Here is a 21,116-nt window from a genome sequence, read left to right as displayed (position 1 = left end):
CAGGTTTATACTCTGGTTAAACCTCCACTTGCAACAGCCTGACTCAAATTCTTAAATAAATATAGGAAAAATAACATGGCACATTAGGTTATCACAAATGAATAAGTGAATGGTCTGCGGGAGTGTATGAAGCACACAAAAACAACATTTTCACCAAAATTTCTAAGGCAACCTGAGAGATTTCCCCACTGCTTAGAGGAGTCCCAATGGACACCAGGCAGGAGCAACTCTCTGTAGGCCCAGGTGTGTCATATGCCACTGAAATCAGCCTTGAGCCCGAAGAACAAAACAAATACAGACCACCTACTGGTGGGGTCATCACCCACCACACACCGCACCCACTGAAATCCACTTGGTTGTAACAAACACTATTGATTTGCAATTGTTGTTGTTCGAGGGTTGATTAGAGACTTTACATACACACATCCAAAGGTCAAATATACCATGAGCATGTGGCTCATTTTCTGCCCCGGTAGCTGCAGACGCTTTAGCTCATGGATGGAAGAGCACTCATCCCCGACACCAGAGAGAAGGAGAGGTTGGTTCACTGCACTAAGTGCCTGAATTATGAGAGCATTTGTTGTGGAGCAAGACAAACATACGCAAACACATTCAGAGACACAAACACGACTCCCTGAAGCAGAGTCTGGTTGGTGAAGTACGTGCCTGCGGTGCCACATACAGTACTTGGTAGAAATAACAGAACTGAGCTGGTTCATGTTATGTGTCAGCGCTGCACTGTATAGAGAAGTGAAACAGAAATAAGCTTTTTTTTTTTTTTGTCTGCAACCGACGTGTTACTGAAAATAGTGGTGCCTGGAATAAGTTTAGGTATCATCGGCAGGTTATTTCGGCCTTGTGACCAAATGTGATTGAATGTAAACGTTAAAGCTTTTTTAGTTGAGTCTAACTTTTTGTCTTGTTATGTTTAAATCTTACCTTTAGTGTTCTGCACCGTATAAAGTCATTGATTCCATTAAACTTGTGTCACATGCACCTGCGGTTGTGTTTGTGTAGGAACAAAGTGTGTTCTTAATATTTCGATACTCTGACCCCACCTACTGGCCAAACAGCAAGACTCTTCTCCCGGACACCGTTATAAATTTAATGGTCTCACTGGTAATAAACTGGTGAGAGACTCGCTGCAAACCTGCTCACAGTGTGACTTTCATGTAGGTTTTCTCTCATCTGTGATCTTTGAACTTTGACTCCTTCCGCAGTCAAGTTACAGACCACCTCCCATACAAAAACAGCACAGCCCACTCCCACACTCTGAATGTTATTATAACTAAGGCTGTAATCAGAGTGTGCTGTTACGACATAGGGCAGTAATCAAATCTTAATCGCATTTAAAATAAAGGCTACACGTGCTTTGAGTTCTTTAAAATGAAGCTGACGTTTCACATAGTGAGATCAAACTCCTAACCATAACTCTTTGTAACATCTTCCATCAATTCTATTTAAGAAAAGGCTATCATTTTGTTTATGGCAGACTGATATCCATGCTTGTGGGCAACTGTCTGTCAGAGGTGGTGCAGCTTGCATGAAATGTTGATGAGAGGCAGACTGCGATGTGGTCCAGGGGGGTAAAGATGGGTTATGTGTCGGATACCTGCTCCTCTCTGGGAACTGTCTGCCTCTGTGTGCCACTCTATTGGCTCTGTCTGCTCCGTGTGGCGTGTAATCAATTACTTTTGCTGTCATTGCTAAAAGAACTCGACTCAATGGGGAAGACCGCGCTGCCTTTGTTCCAGCACGTGTGGACCCAAATAGTAGAGCGAACACCCAGGAAGAACACACACACACACACACACAGAGATACACTAAAAGCTTTTTTTTATTTTTTATTAGCCGATTAAAAGAGTCTCACATCATCACTTGCGCGTATAAACAAAGTCATATGGAGATTTCTTTGTCACCGACTATGGCACCATATGTAGTTCATATAAAAATGCTGAGTGTGCATTTAACTCTACTGTTCATCTGTCAGACTTTTTTCTTTTCAGCGATGATGTAACCAGCTCCAGCTATAGCAGCAGGAGGTCTTTGACAAACACTAATGACATTAATCTGTTTGTCTGCTACAGCGGCACACACACACAGACACACACGCACACGCACACATTCGCACATACACTCGGCCATTTTCTGAAACACTGTTGGTGATTTAATGAAGATTAAGATGTGGGGATTCAGAGGGATGTTCACGATAAGCTATTCATTTGTCCATCATGCGTCCGTGTTCTGCTTTTTCATAACCGAGTTGTAGGTTCAACAAGTCAAGGATGGTAACCTGGATAACCCCTGAAAAAGAGATTTTATTTCAAGTCACTTGCTAGTAAAATAATGGATAAATAACAAAAAAAAAACAAAAAACAATCCCTCTCTCACACTTTAAGCCCATTCTAGGGGGTCCCAGTGGGATCTCAGGCATATTAAGTCACTCCAGTGGATTCTGTATGAGAGCTTCACCTAATGGATCTGACCCTTTGTCTTCACAAACAGACATACAGGCAAGGTGAAATATAAGACAGCTCTCCGATAATTCCAAGGTTTTATATTTCAGGACATAAAAAAGTCTGGTCCTTACTAGCGCTTAAAATTAGTTGAATATGTCCTCAAAAGAACAATTGAGCATGTCATTGTACACCATGTCATTAAAAGAAGTTTGCGAAGACTAAACACACCTAATGATTCAATACCAGTTGAACCACTTTTGGCAACGACTACGCAAAGAAAACATATGTACCTAAAGAGGAGGACCTAATAGAGTTGTGTGTACTCAAAATTCTTTGCCGCCGTTTGTCATTGGCAGACATTTGTTTCAGTAAACCTCTGAGCATTTTGCAGTTTTATTATGTACGTATATGAATTTGTCCTGTTGTGAAACCCAGTCTAAGGAAAACCCCGGTTCTCTCGTTTGCGCTGGATTCTCTGAGGATTCAGAAGCTGGATCTTCCAAGTTCCCAGTCACGCTCGAAATGAGTGTGACATCGTTCCCACATCTTGAGCTTCTGAGATTTAAAAATGCACCATCGGTTCTAGAACACACTGAAATTGTTGGAATCTACGATCCCATCGTTCTGATGCACCTGAAAGTTACTCTGGGGTGAAATGCAGCTTTTTTTTTTTTTTTTTTTTTTTTTTTTTTGCAATTTTCCAAATCCAACACGTAATGCCATGTTTTGTATTTTTTTCTAGAGAGAAAGGACGATCCTCTGACAACTTTTCTGATAACATTTATTGTGCTGAGACATGACAAGTTTTGCATTTATTGCTTGAGTGTTTTTTTTAAGTCACTGAGCAGCAGAGATAACATGCTGAGTCATCAATAACTGAGAAGAGTGGAAAGAGACTGCGAATATTTTCCGTTGATGAAATAGCTTTCTCACAGTATCTCAAACTGTTTAACTGCTTCATAAGACATTGCAATGTCACTGCCTTTAACTTGTATTTATTTTTATTTAAATGAGAAATAACAGAATATGTCACACACTGATTTAGGGGCTGTATTTGACCTTTTTTAAGAGTTAGTTTTGTGTTATATTATTCATTACATATCAGATGTGTTTCCTTTTTCTCACCAAAATATTAATGTCCACCTTATCTTCTGTCAGTAGTTGGAAGACGACGTGACTTGTACTCCCTGGATGTATTTAGTTTGACCACATTCCATCTTATGATTGTGAAACGAGCTGTTGAGCAACAAACACGTGTTTTGGACCGCAGCTTGGGAACTGCATTTAAAACTACTCTCACAATTTTATTTGGAAGGCAAGAAAACATTGGAGAAAACTTTGGCTACAAGAAAACAATAATGTGCATAAAGATATTTGGACAGCACTTCGTATTCCTTCTCAAAGCTCTGTGCAAAAATATTTTGTCATGGTAGAATGCGTTTTTTTATTATTATTTTACTCTACCTGCCTGTTCTCTGCAAAGAAAGAAAAAAATGTGATTTTTTGTTTGTTTGTTTTTTCCATTTGAGTCCTGGGAACTGTTGCTTAGGTACCCCCTTCTTCACCGCTCATGCTGAGCCGTGGTAAATCCTTACAGGGACGCTATGGCATAATCCCCCATAATCCCTGGCTTCCTCTCATGGCAGGGTTTTGAAAAGCGCTAGAGAACTCAAGGACGTCTGCAAGGACAATCTGAGTTTTTGGGAGGCAGAGGGTGTGTGTGTGTGGGGGGGGGAGTGGGGAGTTCCAGGACCCCCACAAAGTTCAGAAGGATGTGTTTCGGTGTCAAGAATCCATGCAAAAGAAAAGAACTACATGGGATGGTGTTGGAGAGTGAGTTCATCTCTTTCATTTTACAGAGGTCAGAATGTCACAGCTTTTGGCCGATGAGTAAACCCGACCCCTTTCCTTGAAGGAAAGAGACGAATCTTCATCTTCCTGGAGCTGTTTTTGATTTGCGTTACTTTCCTTCCTTTCGATGGAATCACACTTGACCTACAGCGGGAGAGGAAAGGGTCCTATGACCTGAAAACAACAGCCGGCAGTGAACATGACACTAAACCAACAAGCTCAGATATGAACCAATGGATCTGACATCATTCAGTCAACAAACTTTTTCATTTGAGTCTCCTCTGAGGGGAACATGTCATGAAGAGCTCAACAAAGAAATTCTGATTGGGGAATTCACACATTACCAATAGCTTTCTGACGTTCCTCTCTAAAGTTCGGTCTTTCCGCATGGAGTTTGCAAGTTCTCCTCGTGGGTTCTCTCCAGGTACTCCAGCTTCCTCCCATAGTCCAAAAACACAAGTGTTAAGTCAGTTGATCACTCTAAACGACTAATTTACTCTAAACAAAATTTAAAAAACATAATTTTCATGTTGCCTTTTTTATATATTTATGTTTGAAGTGTCTTCATTGCGAGTAAAGTAGAACCAAAGTCGGATTTCTTGTTTGTTTCCTAAACTTGGCTAGTAAAGATGCTTCTTAGAGCTTATTCTAAAAGTTGGCACAGATTTGGTGAAAACTTGATTGCATCTCTTGAGGTTTGATCAGAAATTCCTGTGCGATTTCATTCTCACTTTTTTATTTTGACCTAAATCTTGTTTTCAGTGTCAAACTTGTGCTTCTCGTAGTTTATTTATGATCAGGTTCTGTTTCTAAAGGTTTGGTTCCCAAAGTAAAACATATCCTTCCCTACCCAAACCCACTATATACACACACACACACACACGCACACACACACACACACACGCATACACATGTTATACCCTCTTTTTAAGCTTGCGCTCACTGTTTTACACTCTCTTACGTCTATACTGCATTCAGAGAACATGCTGAGTTCATATATAGGAGGTAAATTAAACTCTGCTGTTTACAAAAAAGATCTGTGGAAGCCTTGAAAGCTTTGCATCGAAGCCCCTTTAAATCAGCCCTACCTATGTGCCAACACACACATGTACACATGCAATTTTAACGGCAAACTCCAAGTCTTGGATTCCTAACAGCGGGGTGTGACGGGGGTGTGTGATGCGCATAAGAATCGCCCCTGCTTTCCTCCCATTGACTCCCACCGTGCTATTCTCTGGAGCCGTTTCAACATTCGTCACACACTTTTCCTTCTGCCCCCCTGCCATCATCCTCCCTTCCTGCTCTCCCCATTACATTATTCCTTAATCTTATCCTTTCAAGCATTTGCGGCACTGAAAATTCTCTCGTTAGCAGACTTTAGGTTGAACCGGCTGCAGAAACCTCTTGAGCTGCATTTGAACTTTTTGGGCTCTTTCTCCTTTAAGAAGGAAAGCATCTTTGAAGTCAAGTCCCACCGCTCCTTGTTCTTAACAGAACAAAACCTTTCACAAAGTTATTCTTCCCCTTTCACTCAAAGTAAAGAAGACTCTTTTTGTGGCACTGACATGGAGGGTCCCTCAATCAACCACAAGAGTACTTCTTTAGACACGTAGAGAGAGAGGGAACTCAAAAATACTTTTGGTAGCAGGAACTTTGAAACCACCTTTTAGTGTTCCAACCCTGAGTGTGAAGCTGCAAGAGCTGCTCAGTTTGTAAGAGAGTTTTCTGGCCTGAGTTTGGGGGGGTGGGAGGGAGTTCTGGTTTGTAAAGTGTAGTTGGGCAACATTCATTCCCACAAAGCAAGATGAAGGTTTGTCAGTAAATGTACTCTGGAGCTGTTTAGTGGCAGTAGACTAAACGATTGGCTTACAGTCTCTCAGAAGTCCTTCTACGGTCATGTCATCCAACCACAATAAAAAGCCCATTGGTAGTTAAATGTTAGAAATACAAAAAGAAATGTTGAATATGCTCTGATGCTGTTTTGAGTGGGACGGTGCTTTTTCAGTGTGCTGGCACGAGGAAAGGTTTGGCATTCATCACCAACAATGTAATCACATTGACAGTCTGTCGGGTCGGGCTCACTCCTACAGGACTCTGCTTTGGTATTTCTGATCCCTGTAAACACAACTTAAGTCAGCTGTGCCATAAGATGGTGTAAGCTGACTTAGCTTACACCTTAGCTTAAGAAGAGCTGTTTTCTTACAGCTCTACAAAAAAAAATGGAATGCAAGAAAAAAAAAGACCTCTGGATATCTGTTTGCATATTCCCCCTAAAGAGTTTTCTGTTTCCTTGCATGCCTCTCTGCTTTCAGGTACGTGTGAGCGCCACAAGTCTGCCAAAGTCCTTGTCCAACTAGCTGAAACATGCAGAAAAGTGATATTTTCGACAGCCTGAATGTTTCACACGATCATGGCCTGCTCAAGGCTAAGCGGAATATTTACAGCATGACACGAAGCCTTGAAAATGTCGACTGTAAAAACAGGTTGGCATTATAGCTGATGTGCTGTCCCGTCTTGTATATGGGCGTCTCTGATGCTGTCACGGGTATGACTAGCTGAAGCCACGAGGCATATCACAATAAGACGGTGTCTCAGTGACAGAATGATGTGGCTTTAATTAATAGATCAATCTGTCATGTATGTATTCACCTTTTCTTGGCTGGCGCAACCTTCAAAGCTCAGTCATATTTGTAGCTATTGGCAGAGCGCAAAACCAGCTGGAGCGTTGGAACAAGCTCAAATCGAGAGATGAAATCCAATGAAAATCCCCACGACACTGAAGTCTGGCAAACCTTTTCTTACTTTTTATAATTTCTGCAATTCCTAGATGCATACTTTATTGATTACATGCACAAATTAGATCACATTCCAGGTGAAAAATCACTGCAAACTTTTATTCTGCCTTTTTGAAGTGACAGATAAAAACAAGGCATTTTATTTCCACCTTTTCAGCAGTAGGAAACTTTCCAGTGCTAGTGTTTTATCCCTTTGCTCACTTAGCTTAGTAATTAAAATAATTTTTCTTTGCATTCTTGAGAATTTTTTTTTAAGATTCTTGGAGATTTAAATCTGTTGAGAGCATTGAAACTTACTACATTAATATTTGCAAAAGTAACTTTCAAAGAAATTAAATCGTCATGTCTTTTAAACCCTATCTCTACTATTTGTACACATGTATAAATTGATGCTTTTGCCAATTCTTGCAAAATATCTCAGTCTCAGACTGCATAGAGAGCGTCTCTGAACATCAGTTTGCAGCTCGTTGAACAGCTTCTCAATTAGATTTAGGTTTGAACATTGACTGCTTGTACAACACATTAAAAACGCTTTGATTTTATACCAAGGATGCACATTATAGCTGTGATATTTTAGGCATTTTAACATATCATCATATCAGTCCAACCAACAAAGCAAATAAAGATATGGATGCAGTAAAGGACTATAACACCAAAATTAATATTGGATATCAATATTAGCCCAAATTAAAATTTTGCTGCATCCCTATTGTAAGCTCTGTCGCCTTCTTAAAATGTAACAAACTGCAAACAAAACTTCTTTAAACAATGATATTGTTCTTTGCACTTTTTCCATAAAGACCAGATTTGTGGTTTGCACAGCAAATAGGTGTCCAACAAAAAGTTAGCAAATAAAGTTTAAAAGGATTCCTCGCAGAGAAAAAGAGCACAGGGTCAAAAAGAAACTTTTGTCAGTTGTTGTGGAAGTGAAGCTACATGTGTGGATATGAAAAGCTCGAGGTGATGTAGTAAGAATGTTTTTAACTGACTTTAAATGTTAGTCTGGCTGCTGAAGGGATGCGAGCAAAAACTTGACCTGCGATGGGAAGAGTTTTCCAGTTGAATAGATGTGTGTGTGTTTGGGATGAATTTGTACATGTTTTCATTCGGTTTGCAGCTGAGCTCACACGCTGCATGGGAATCTGCAAGTATCTGTCTGTGTGGGTTCCTGGTGTGATAAGAGGGATGAGCTTTCCCAGGTCTGCTGTTTCTTTCATCAGTGGGAGGGTGGGGAGGGGGGGTGACAGGTTCCCAGGGTCGTAGGGATGACCCTGCCTGTACACTGTCATTACATAGTTACGTCACCAACTAATTATACTGCAAACCAGAAACCTTGAAAATGAGCACTAAGGTTTTAGACGGTGAGTGGAAAGAGGAAGGCAGCTGTGAAAAAAACAGATAGCCCTGGATGAGTCCGAGGCAAATAAACAGAGCTGGAGACACAGAGGGGATGTCTGGACGTGAGTCAGAGGTTGAAGTCGAAGCTTGCCAAGCAGACGGAGCGCCGTCCAGCTGGCCTTTCCAGAAACTCGGATCAGAGCTGACGTGAATAAAAGCATTTGCTCGCACTGATTGAAAGACGACTGAAAGTGTGTCAGCAAGAATGCTTGTGTGCAGGAAAAGTTTCTGTTTACCTCTCGTATTAGCACCAGGCAACGGGAGTGGCAGGAGCTCCATACACCTGCAGTTCAGCATGCCAATGTGCCGGTCACTCTGCAGTCGCTCTGTGTGCCCACCTGGCTCTGTGTGGTACAAGTGAGCAGTAGAATCCTGTCTTTGTTTATCCCGCATTTAAACAGGGAGATTTAGTGATTTCTTTTTTTTTTTTTTTTTTTTTTGCCCCCCTCTATGGACATTTTCCAAACTTTCCCTTTCTGTCTCTTGTCTTTCTTGCACTCACCCTTCCTTCTCCTTAATAAAAAAAGACACTGTTAATTAGCTCCATCTCCCTCCTCCTTCCCGTGCCTCTCTAACTCTTCATTCACTTATTGAACGGAGCCAGCAGACAGGCAGATCTATTCACAGGGGTCCACTCAGTACTGAAAGTGTTTGAACACCACTGGATGTTGGGAAGGGGCCGAGCTCGCGGGAGTGGATACATGATACCCAGACTATTGCTTTGTGATTCTCCTGAAGGCAATACACACTTTGTTACACGAGAAACAATGGAGTCATTTAACCTACGCACTTCATTACGACGTGATTTGAGGTCTCTTTGTGGCACCAATGGTTTGGCTATTAGCCAACACTGGTTCCACATAGCCAGCGACTGCTTAGGAAATATTTCTGTAAAGTTGAAAAGATGCTGAAGTTGCCACGGGACTCGAGAGAGATTATTCTTTCCCCTGCAAAGCCCACATTATTAAGTATTTTATGTGACGATCACTGCAGTTATTTTAAGGACTATATCAACCTCAATCAAGCAAGAATATTGCAAATATTTTACAACAGAAATTGTATTCACAATTATATATTTGTACAGTCACCACATAAATTATTCATTCATTTATAACAGTGTATCCTAAAAAAACAAAAAGAAAAACAAAAAAACAAGATGAAAGTTGCTCAGAAAAATGAACATTGAATATGTTGGTTTTGTTCGCTCTCATCAATAGTGTCCAGTCTGTCCTGATCATCTTCAAATGTGTATTTTTGTTGTTAAATCTTTTCCTCAAATCCATTCAGTTTTCTCCACACATCAATATTTTACTGTAGCCATGCAGACTATAACTTTTAAAGAATGAATTGAACTTAAAAGAAGTGACTGAAAAGGAAAACCCCTGTTAAAAAAACCCAAAAAATATATGTATATATATATATATATCAATAAATATATCAATAAATATAACTCTGATCAGTAGCCTCATGCATGAGATGTTACCAGAGGCATGAAAGCTCTGAAATGAAATAAAACTCACCATATACCATATTGAAGATCACTGTTAATGAAAAGTCTGGCTGGTATCTTTAGATTTGAAATGACTCCTTGACAAAGCCGCGCTATGTGCAAAAATTGCCAAATATTTTTGGGGTGTCATAACCAAGGTCTGCGCATACATTTTATGTATTGCGTGTTATCTTTTAGTAGCTTTTTAACATATTTTGCGGAATTAAAGTAATAAAGTCGGTTTATGTTAAAGTAGAGTGCAGTTTTCACTGTACCGCAGTACGAATGGGGTCAGCGAGCTGCACAGATTTGAGATTTAGTGTCAACCCGTCATGTCGCTTTCGGGGAATTTGATGACTCTGTGCTTATCCTGTGGCTGGATGCGCGCTGGAAGCTCTGTGCGGTTTTAGCAGCGGGCGCAGCTGCTGGCGATCAGTGAAACGGTGCCGACGGAGGAGAGGAAGAGGAATTTGGGGTGTTGGCTTTTTATCTGTCCTCCCTCCTTTTCTCTTCACCTCCCTCTGCCCCTCCTTTCGGTACCGTGAGTGCAAGAAAGAGAGAGAGACAGAGAGAGAGAGAGACAGAGAGAGAGAGAGAGAGAGAGAGAGTGGAGGCACTGCGGGTGAGTGTCAGTCTACGCTGCTGACTCTTACAGGCGGTTCCCTAGTTGTCAGTGGAGAGGCAGCCCACCGGGTCTCTCTTCCATTAGAGCCACAGAGGCGGGATATGCTGAACGGGAACAAAGCAGCGTGAGAGCTGGATGGTAGCAGAATGAGCGGGCGCGTTTTGAATGGGAAAATGCTGCAGCTGTCGGCTCCGCAGCGCGCAGGGAGGACAATGCACTTTCTGTCAAGGTAAATAGATGCGACCCGAGAGAACGTGTGTGCGTCTGTGTGTGTGTGTGTGTGTGTGTGTGTGTGTGTGTGTGTGTGTGTGTTTGACCGAGTGCCGGAAGGGAAACTAATTTACACATTAGTGACATTGGCTTTTATCCACGCATATGTGAGCCGTGTGAGCGCGGTGAGTGTGCTGCAGAGGTTCCGGCGGAGTCGGTGCGTAAAAATGAGCAGCAGCATGTCTCATTCATAAAACTCCCAACAGCTGCATGCTGGCAGGTTTTACTATTGTGACTGACGGGATTATTGTGTGACGGTCTTCTAATAAGCATGTGGATGCATGGACGGTTCTTCTGTAGTGCAGTATGTAGATAAATCAAGCAGACATCAGTGCGCAAAGCCACCAGTTCTGTCTTTAATACCATGCTGGCCGGCAGACATCCGAAAGCAGATTACTGCCAACACATTAACACGGTAATCTAAATCATCTAATGATGCTGAAGCGTGCAGAGTGCGCACGCTCTTAAAAATGCGTGCGCACAATGACGGATCCATTGTTTTAGTTATTCTAGGATGGCAACTAGTTGCTGATGGTGGTGGGTGCGCGCAGGATCTCCACCAGTTGGTAGACTGTCAGGTATGAGTGGGTGTGTTCGTATTGATCCGCTGCAGAACCGAGCCGCATTCTTCTGAAAGGCTGACCTACATTTCTCTCCCTGCGTCTGCAGTGATTGGGTGAAATATAGCAAGCCTCCTTTTAAATCATCCTGACGCCCACCCTATTACTTAAGAGTATGCATTGGCATATAGAGTGGGCTAATGTAGAGCAGCTTATATGAATAAGCTGTTGATTGGAATGGATAAGAAAATAAAGCGGGGATCATATAGTTGACTGATTGTACAACATAGGAGGAAGGGGAGGATATTATTGATACAGTTTGAAAATTTAGGAGTCTGCTTTGTTCATGTGGGTTAACCCACTGATCACTTGAACCACTTAAAGTCATATGGTACAATTTCAATGCATCATTTTGGACTTTTATATGATAAACCAACATAAAGTGCATAATTGTGAAGTGGAAGTACAATGACACATGAATGAAATAATGTATCGTTGTACGTCTAGATTTATATTCACAAATATAAATCTGAAAATATAAGAATGCATGGTTTTTTTAAGAAGATGCATGCACTCCACATACCACAAGAGGGAATTTCTTTTTAGAAAATCCTTGAGTTGCTCAAGAGCCTCTTTGTTGCTTTGCTAATTAATGCTCTCCTTGGTAGGTTTGTGAGGAGAGTTTGATGGTTTAGTCCTGGTTTTTTTTTTTTTTTTTGTTCCATTTTTTATTTTCATTGTGGGATGTTGGAACATTAAATAGAACAGTGCTCCATTTAATTTTAAAGCGTGAGATTTTTAAACACTGCAGTAAAATTGTTCACACTTTTATCCCTGCTGTGTTCCTTGGTTTGATGTAGCTGGTTGGTTATTAATGATATCTAACAACCCTCCTTTTTTTTGTTGTTTTATTCATGACAAAATGCAAAAACCTGCATTAATTTCATAGCTATACACTACTTCATTTGTTGCTTAAATGGAGTATAAATTTAAAATGGCAAATTATAAATTTCTTCACAAGGTGTAGTTTAATACAGAATGTTAACAAAGCCTTTCAGAGACCTTCAAGCGTCAGCCTGTGCTTCGCCGTGTAGGTTGTTCTTATCTCTGTTTTGGAGCTGGACACGTTTGCTTAAACAGACTGGCTAAAAAATGGCTGATAAACTGTAAAATAATTGTAATCTGGCACAAAACAAGCATACGCCCTTCAAACTGTCACCAAGTTCTATGAGGGTATGCTTTGGCTCTTATACGTCAGGGTGTCTGCACAGACACACTAAACATGCACCATTAGCTAATCATATCAAGCCAACACAGAGATTTGGTTAGCTCAGTTATCATATATTAAGGGCCATCCAACACAAGCTCATTGCGTTGCTTCATGTGCGACTGCATACATGTGGTGTCATCTGAACGCTAAGCAAACAGCCTGCTCAGCATGAACTACCACATACCCAGAACCACCCACTGTTCACAACCTTAATAACACATTTACAAATGATTTACATCAACAATTCATGTTTTTTCACACCCTAATATGGCATTGTTTATTCAGATGAAAATGTGGCATCATCACTTTAAAAAAGGATCATGACTGGTAAATAATGGTGTTACGTTAGTAACACTTAGGACTGAGGATCCTCTTAGTCACATTTTCTTCAGCATTTTTTTTTTTTTTGCATACTGTATGTGGATGCTGCAGTGAACTGCATTATAATGAAAAGGTGACTATGAAGCACTTAGCAGATGTATTGAATAAATCAATGCAAGTAATTATTGTTGGATCAAAAGAAGAATAATCACAAGGCTTCAGCTGTTACATCTGAATATTCCTGAAATCAGGACTCAGACCAGAACCTTCAGAGGTGCATAAACACAATTACAAAGTCGGCCTTCTGCCACCTAACAAACATTTCCAAAACAATGTCTCGGCAAGATCTTGAAACAGTCCGTCCATATGTTTAAAATTAGTAGGAGCGATGTCTGCAACAGTGTCCTCATGGGTCTTCTTAGAAAGTCAGACTGCTGCATCCGATCCAGAACGCTGCTGCTCGTGTTCTTTCTAAAACTAGGAAAATGGAGCTCATTGCCTCTGTCCTAAAGTCCTTACACTGACTGCCTGGAGCTCAGAGAATATACTTCGACTTACTTTTACCGGTGAATTGAATTTCACCCCCCCCCAAAAAAATTGTTCTTTTGTCAAACTGCTTTCGCAGAACCAGAACCGCACATGGAGAAGCCGCATTTCATGATTTTATTCTCCTCTAAACAAACTTCTAGAAAACTGCAAAACGCCTGGAACCACGAGTCCCTTTAAATCAAGGTTAAAACCCCTTTTGTTTAAAATTGCCTTTCTTTCATGACGAGAACATCATGGTTTCGGTTTGGATTGCAACTTTTTTCATTTTCCTCATTATTTTGCAACTGCAGTGCAATTTATTTTTTGTTTAGTTGTTGTGGGGATGCTTTTATCATGTAAAGCACTTGGAAATGCTTTGTTATTGAAGAGTGCTATGCAAATAAACTTCACTAGAAATAGCTCAAGACAGGGGAAGAGCCAAAGATTTTAGGACACGAGGCATCCTGCAATAGTCTTGCTGTTTTGTGAGTAGGTTTATTTTTGTTACGCTGCCTACGAGATCATTAGGGAGACCTCAGAGTGCTTCAACAGATGCTTGTAACCTGCTTTCATCAGACACATGCTCTTCTTATTTTATTGTACACACAGGAGCCGGCGTTCACAGACAGTGTTCATATTTTCATGAGGTTGGACCCTCCTGTGGTTTAGTGTGTTTCTCTGGTAGATCAAAGCCGAAGCAGGAGTGAACGCAGACAACGGTGCACCTTAACTGGCAGTTGGGGATGAAGGGAAAAGCTTTGAGGCGAACATAAACAGTCATGCTGAAAAGTGACCTCAAGATATAAATTTAACTGGACACTAAAGTCCCTCTCATGAAGATTCGGGGAAATGTTAAAAACTCAGAGAATATCTTGCAGTGGAGATGAAGTAAGAGGGTTGCCCAAACTCGATTTGTCATTCTCTCCTTGGCCGTGCGTGCTTTTGGAGTGGTATGCTTATATGCATCTCCATATGTTGAAGGATTAGGGAGTGGAAACCAAGAATACACTCCCTGGAATGTAAAGTGTATGTTTTGGGTGTCCAGAGGGTAAGGAATGTCTGCTAAGCTCACTTTAAGTGGCCGACGAATGCGCATTTCTTGGGAGGGACAGCAGGTGATGGGTGCGCCTCCCGTTCGATACTACATATGTGGTCACATGACACGAACACAGACAAAAACAGACAGTCGCGCAACAAATTGTCTGTGCTTTCACAACCATGAATGTTTTATTGGGGGCCTGCTTTATCTGAGCCTGCAGAGGTAGAAGAGAGTCTCAGCTCCAGTCAATTCAGTCTTTTCTCTTTAGCTAATGTTAGGGCAACCTTTGGCAGGTGCTGGACTTCAAGTTAGATTTGTAGTCTGATATTGTGCCAGTTCATTTGACTCTTTTTTTATGCAGATGTGTCAAGCATTTTCCTCATCAAAATAAAGAGTTATGCGTAATCGTTCGATCTCAACTCTAATAAAAATATCTACTTTTTTTAGTATGATTGATTTTAATATTTGACTTTTAAAGAGATTTCTTGGCACAAGGTCAGTGTATCGCAAACAGCTTTTTAGTTGCTGCCAGTGTGATTTTATCTATTTGGGTAAGTCTGAGATGAAGACATTTCCAATTTTACTGTCGTCACCAGAGGCCGGATGGTCAGAACCCTCCACCTAAAAAAAAAAAAAAAAAAACCTCATTGCTTTTCACAAACATCGCCAAATCATTGGTATCCACGAGCCTCTTTCTTTTCAGCAAAGTTTCCACTCCGAAACAGTTGCAGATAAAAACAAAACAGACCCCATCATATATTCCTTTCTTCGGTTTTGCTCCACTGATTGCCTACGATCTTCCTTTGTGAGCAAAAGTGATTAAAAATGATATTCGAAAAGATTTACAATGTCACAGCAATTCCCAGGATGCTGCATGTTTGCTGTGATGTGCTTCTTATTATTTCCTTTTCCAGTGTTATCATGTTTGTTTTTATCTCCATGTGTTTGCTGCTTGGTTTAAATTGTTGCCAGCTCTGCTACTTTTCTCTTGGTTCTGTTGATTAAAAGGCAGCTGCTCGTGGGAACACTTGTGTTTGTTCTTTAGCACATGTCTCGGACTGTCTTCTGCACAGCTGCTTTAAGTTAACAGCAACCTGGAAGAAATATGCTTTATTCAAAAAAAATGAAACCTCCCAGTCTGTCTTCTCCTTCCTTTACTCCCTCTTACTTTCTCTTTTTTTCCCCTCCTCCCCTTTTTTCTCTTTTGAACCAAAACATCCGCTCTGCGCCGTTATTTTACATAGCCGTTAAGTCAGCTGACGTATCTGGATGGAGGCCAGAGGTAATTCTACCCCGAGAGCCAACCCCTGTCCCGGGCGTCTGTGTGCCGGTATTCCCCCCTTTGAGCTCCTCCCTGGTTCTTCGGCGTTGAGTTTTGGGCTGAGAAGCTCCCCGCCCTGCAACCCAGACTGAACTACTTATGTAGGTGATTTAAAAGGCCATTCGAAGTTGTCCCAGGAGTGCTGTCCTTCTTCTACTTCCTGCTCTTTAGTGAAGAAGAGAGGAACTTTGGAGATCAGAGGTTAATGGGTTATTATAGATCGTTGCCGGTCTTCTCCTCTAACACTCTTCAGAGTGGTTCAGTTCTCTTTGACTTCTGCTGTTCTTACTTCAGGGTTTCCATCAGTGTGTTGTAAGTTCGGCACGTCACCAGGCTAAGCATTGTGTGTTTATTTATTAAAGTTTTTTTATGCTCCATTAACAGTGACGGGTTAAAGAGTCTCTTTAGTTGTGAATCTGTAGGGAGACTGAGGTCAAGTGTCTTTTTTTATTTTTTTTTATTCACTGGAACGCCGTAACCGTCTGTCTTTACATATCTACGCTTTAACAAATTCAGCGAATAAAGTGACAAATCACAGATAGAGGATCAGAAAATTTGGACAAATTAATTAGGATGAAACAATTGAAGTGCCAAAAAATCTTAATTAAATCTTTTTGATGTTTGTCTTTTTTAAGACTTTATAACTGGAAGCACGGTGTTGCCGTGCTTAGCAGGTTTTCTGGGTGAAACTGTCTACTTACTTATAGCTATCACTGTAAGTTAAGTTTAAAGTGCGTTGTTTATATTGTGACAGATTTTTAAATCTCTGCGCCAGGCCTGTTTAGACTAGAAGAGACTTAATCTTCAAACTTTGACCCTCGCTGGCAAGATTAACTACAGGGATCTTAGACCAAGAAGAGGTAAAAGAGACGAATTTTCCTTTCAAGGTATCTGCTACTTGCTTCCTCCAGTTTATCCTTTTTTGGCCTTACGATTTGAGAGGATCAAGATGACCCAATGATCAACAGTTGTGCCTTTCTGTTTTTTTTTATTTTTTTGTTCCAAGCGTGTTGCCTTGTTCAGTATTCCTTAAATAAAGGGTTGAGTTGTTCTGTTGTTGTCAGATGTCCTGCGTCTTGTCATGGAAAACCAGTGGTATAAAGCCAACATAAACAATCTATACAGACTGAGTTGCAAAGAGCTGCAAAGAGACTAAGTCACTAACTCCCTTGCCAAACAAGGTTTTTTTTCCCCACCTTTAAGCTGTAGTCCTTTGTTTGTCTGTCTGATCTACAACCCTCCACCATACGGAGAAAACCGCATTTGACTGACCAGGATTTCTGTTAAATCCGGTTTTCCACTCACAGAAAGCAAATAAGCCCCTGTGGAATGTGTCACCGTCTTTGTGAAGGAAAACCTGGAAGAGTAATGGACCTCAATATTCCTCCATGCACAATCACACCTCGGAGGCAGCTCTCAGTGGAGCAACGAGTGGCTTTATCAAAACTGCAATTCTGCTCCGTGTCTTATATCACACACTTCTGACAGCTAATCCAAGCGCAGCGCAGGGCGCAGCAGCAGTTGTGTGTGCTGACCCTTGAGGCTCATCGCTGTCAGCCGCAAGCATGTAAAACACAATCTCTTCTCATTGTCCATTTAGGGATGAATCTTCCGTAGTTTCCACGCACACCTCTAGCTGTGGCCACTGGCACGACCTGATCCTGGTGGCAGATGGAATTAACAGTAATTGTGAGCTCATTAACTTCAGCCTGTGCTGTAATCCCCTGTAATACCCAAATACTGCTGGGTGTGTGCATGGGTGTGTGTGCGTGTGTATGTGAGTAGACAAAAGGCTGCTAAAACTGCCCCGACGCATTGTTCCATCGCACAATGTGGAAGCACAACAGGGAGGAAGTAATAAATAATACCAAAGAGGAAATCACTTGTACACTGAAATGTAGGGACGTATGCACAGTCTTAAATTTAGACTTAATCTGGCATTTAACTGGGCCAGTGATTTACTGTCGATGCATAAAACTACAGTGCGACACAATGACTGTGTTGGAATTTTAATTAAAAGTATCTCTTATTAGCAGAGTTGTTGTTAATTGCCTAGCAAATGCCCCAAGACTCCAAACAGCATGGCGTTATTTATTAAAAAAATCAGTAGGATCGGATTATATCAGCGAGTAAATGTTTGCACAGCATGTGTCGCTGCGATTATTTAGTATGAAAACAGCATGACTCTAAATGGTGCTGAAATCACATTTGTATGGGTAAATGTCAGATACATTTTTTTACAACATGATTTAAAGCTGCTGGATATCAGAATGAGATCACTGAAGGCTTGTCTTAAAGCTCCGAAGACACAACAGTTTGGAAATTCTTCCCAGTCCATGTACGGTCCTGCAGAGGAAGATTATCCTGTGCAGTAAACTGAATCTTAAAAAACGTTTTTGATCTTAAGGTCATGGAAAGGTTCACAGCTCTGACTGGAAATATAATAATGTTACAGTCTGTTACACTTATCCACCAAGGTGATTCACAGATCGGGGTACATGAGTGTGTGTGTGTTATTGTTTCCTGGTGGTAAGCTGATGAAGCGGTCCAAGCACCCATATTGTTAGCCATCTGTGCACACGGTTGCACCATATTTCACCTCCTTTTTTTTTTTTTTTTTTTTTACCAGGTAGCTCATGTGTATTTAAAAATTTGACCAAAGCTTTTGAGCATCAATGTCTTGTTTATTTTTTTTCTCCCTTCCCAAATCATCTTCAATTTCAGGATGATTGTACTGGTGCAAAAAAATAAAAATAAAAAAAGCAGCAAAATTAGGTGCGGCCGGTCATGACCTCTGCTGCAAATGAGTCATTTAGTTTTTTGTGTGCGCTTAAGTGTGTTTGCATTGCAGTCCCTGTGGCTGTTTGTGAGCATGTAGTCGGTTGGTGTCAGATCCTGTTTTACGTGTCTAGGCTGAAACCGGCAGAGGATGTTGAAGCAGCCGCTTCTCATAGCGACAGTTCTCATTTCATTTCTTGTTTTTATTTTTTATGGTTGACCTCGGTTCAGCTAATCCACTTTGCTTTAGGGTTTATCAGACTTTGTGAGCGCCATAAACAGTTGTCCTCAGGCACCTGATGTATGGGAGGATGTAGTGTCCGCAGCGGTGTGGTGAATGTTTGGCTTTCCAAAAAAAGGCTTATTTAATCTCCCTACAGACTGACCAGAGAAATGCCTGCACTACCGACACAACATACCGCATCAGAGCTCCTGTCTTCCATCAGAAACAGATTTAGAAACTTAAAATACTTTAGTAACCTTAACATGCACACCCCTGGTGCTTTGTTTGGACCGCCCAGTAAAGCCCTATTGGTGCCCTACTTTCCGTTTACCTCAAAAGACCCAACCAGGAGCAACATCTGACTTTGCCATTTTGGGTTCTGCCATGTGTGACACTGGGGGATTTTAATAGAAATGGAAAGTTCCTGTCTTCTGTAGGACTGCAGAGTTTCCATCCATTTACACACGTTCGATTGGAAAGTCACAGGAAAAATATCACCCTGGTTTGAAAGTGTTTAACTCGATGAAAGGACTAAAAGTTGATTCGCGCCTAGTCTGTTTTATTATGTTTAAATAATCCAGAGCCATAAAATCTGCAAATCTTTGACTTGCTTTATTTTGTCATTTCTCCTAACCGACCCTTTCTATCTTCTATTCTTATCTGATCTGGCGTGGTCTGACAAGTTTTACCAAGACCTCTTGCCCGCTCATGATTAGCAATACTGGCATTTCTGCTACCTCCCAGGTTCTCAAACCGTGGTACAGATACCACTGGTGGTACTTTGGTTGCCTTTAGACGTACGTGGAAGTACAATTAATAATCATAATCACCTGTTGACAGCGCTAACTTTCAAATTCGAGTCTTGTTACAGCATGTTGTGCGAATAAACACCTTTTTTTATTTCCCTTTATACAACAACAAAACAATCAGGAAAAGACCAAGTCGTGCCATAACTGAATTTTAAAATTTACTGAGGTGGTACATGATAGACTTTGTGAACCACTCTTCTGTGACATTCATTGTCATTATTAAGTCATTATAGCCTGAGCTGCTATCTGCTTTCAAACCTCTGCTACATATTATCAGAGAAGGTAAATTTGAATATGTTTACTTGTTTCTGAGTGATTTTTGACTGTTCTTTATGTCTTGATGTGGATAAAAAACCCAGACACAGACTAACTTATGGAAACCTCTTTTAAATATCATGCACAAACTGCAGTCTCCTCTGATATAAAGGGAATTTTAATGGTCACAAAATGGTTCCGGGGTTTTCTAAACAGTTAAGGAACAATTTCTGTTCAGTTACTGCTAATGTTTGCTCAGGTTGCAAGCTTATCATCTGAGACTATAAAATCTGCTGTTGGAGGCCTGGCTGTTTTTCAAGCCCCACACATCACAGGCCAACATGCCTTCTCTCTGCCATGTTTTTTTTTTTTTTTTTTTTTAATTATCTCAGCTAGAGCTACTGTATTTTATTAACTGTATTTCAATACAATAGGAAAGTCAGACACAGGAATGAGCTCTCACAATAGACAACAAAAAAAAACCCTTGCTTCGAGATTTGAACAATTATCTCCACAGAACAAAGACGCTTCTTAATGAATGACAGCCATTCAGCACAGCAGTAGCTATTTGTCCGTTCTCTTAATGGCTCGTGAAGTCAACAGTGTTTGTGTGGGTGTGGCTGGTCGTTCTTCTCTAAGACTGTACAGGAAACAAAGAAACATCCTTTTTGTAAAAGGATGATATTTTGAATGTGATCAGTACATGTCTTTTATATGTATTTTTAAATAAAATGAAAAAGAAAATAGGTCAATCGTATCCGGAGCAATCAACCTGTTAGCTTTTCATTTAAAGGTGGGATCATATGTTGCAGGCAAAGACTTGTGTGAATCTTTTTCTTATTGTGGCTGTCAGGTGAGCTGATACATGGCAGCAATAACATGCAACTCAACCTAATTGACAATTATTGTATCTTAAATCAAATCAACATTGATTTTCCTTTTTCTCACAGTATTACAGTGACGGGGTTCCGTTTTTATTGCCCAGATCCATTTGCTTTCCTCCCAGCTGTGTTTTGTTTAACTTATGATATATTTAATGCTCTGAAAATGTATAGAATAATACGTGTTTTCAATAAACCTTTAGCGTTATCATTTTTATAAGATGCTTTTTTTTCCTTCCAGGCA

General features: G+C 40.8%; 1 protein-coding gene across 15 annotated transcripts in view; it reads left to right on the top strand.

Moving 5' to 3' along the window:
• The window catches only part of nav1a (neuron navigator 1a), a 95,239-nt gene that overhangs the window by 50,221 nt on the left and 23,902 nt on the right, over window positions 1–21,116 (top strand). The window contains exon 1 of one of the 15 annotated variants that reach the window (XM_015031130.1): window positions 10,593–10,846. The exons of the other annotated variants lie outside the window; for them this stretch is intronic. Within the exon in view, the coding sequence (XP_014886616.1) occupies window positions 10,764–10,846 (83 nt within the window). The 5' untranslated portion in view covers window positions 10,593–10,763. Of the gene's footprint in view, window positions 1–10,592; window positions 10,847–21,116 lie in introns of those variants that run through there. 15 annotated transcript variants of the gene reach the window in all.

The sequence above is a fragment of the Poecilia latipinna genome, unplaced genomic scaffold (genome assembly GCF_001443285.1).
Source record: "Poecilia latipinna isolate Pla-1442-1.1 unplaced genomic scaffold, P_latipinna-1.0 Scaffold199, whole genome shotgun sequence".
Classification (NCBI taxonomy): Eukaryota; Metazoa; Chordata; class Actinopteri; order Cyprinodontiformes; family Poeciliidae; genus Poecilia; species Poecilia latipinna.
The sequence above is the reverse complement of the archived record's forward strand: the minus strand, read 5'-3'. Positions and strand labels throughout refer to the sequence as shown.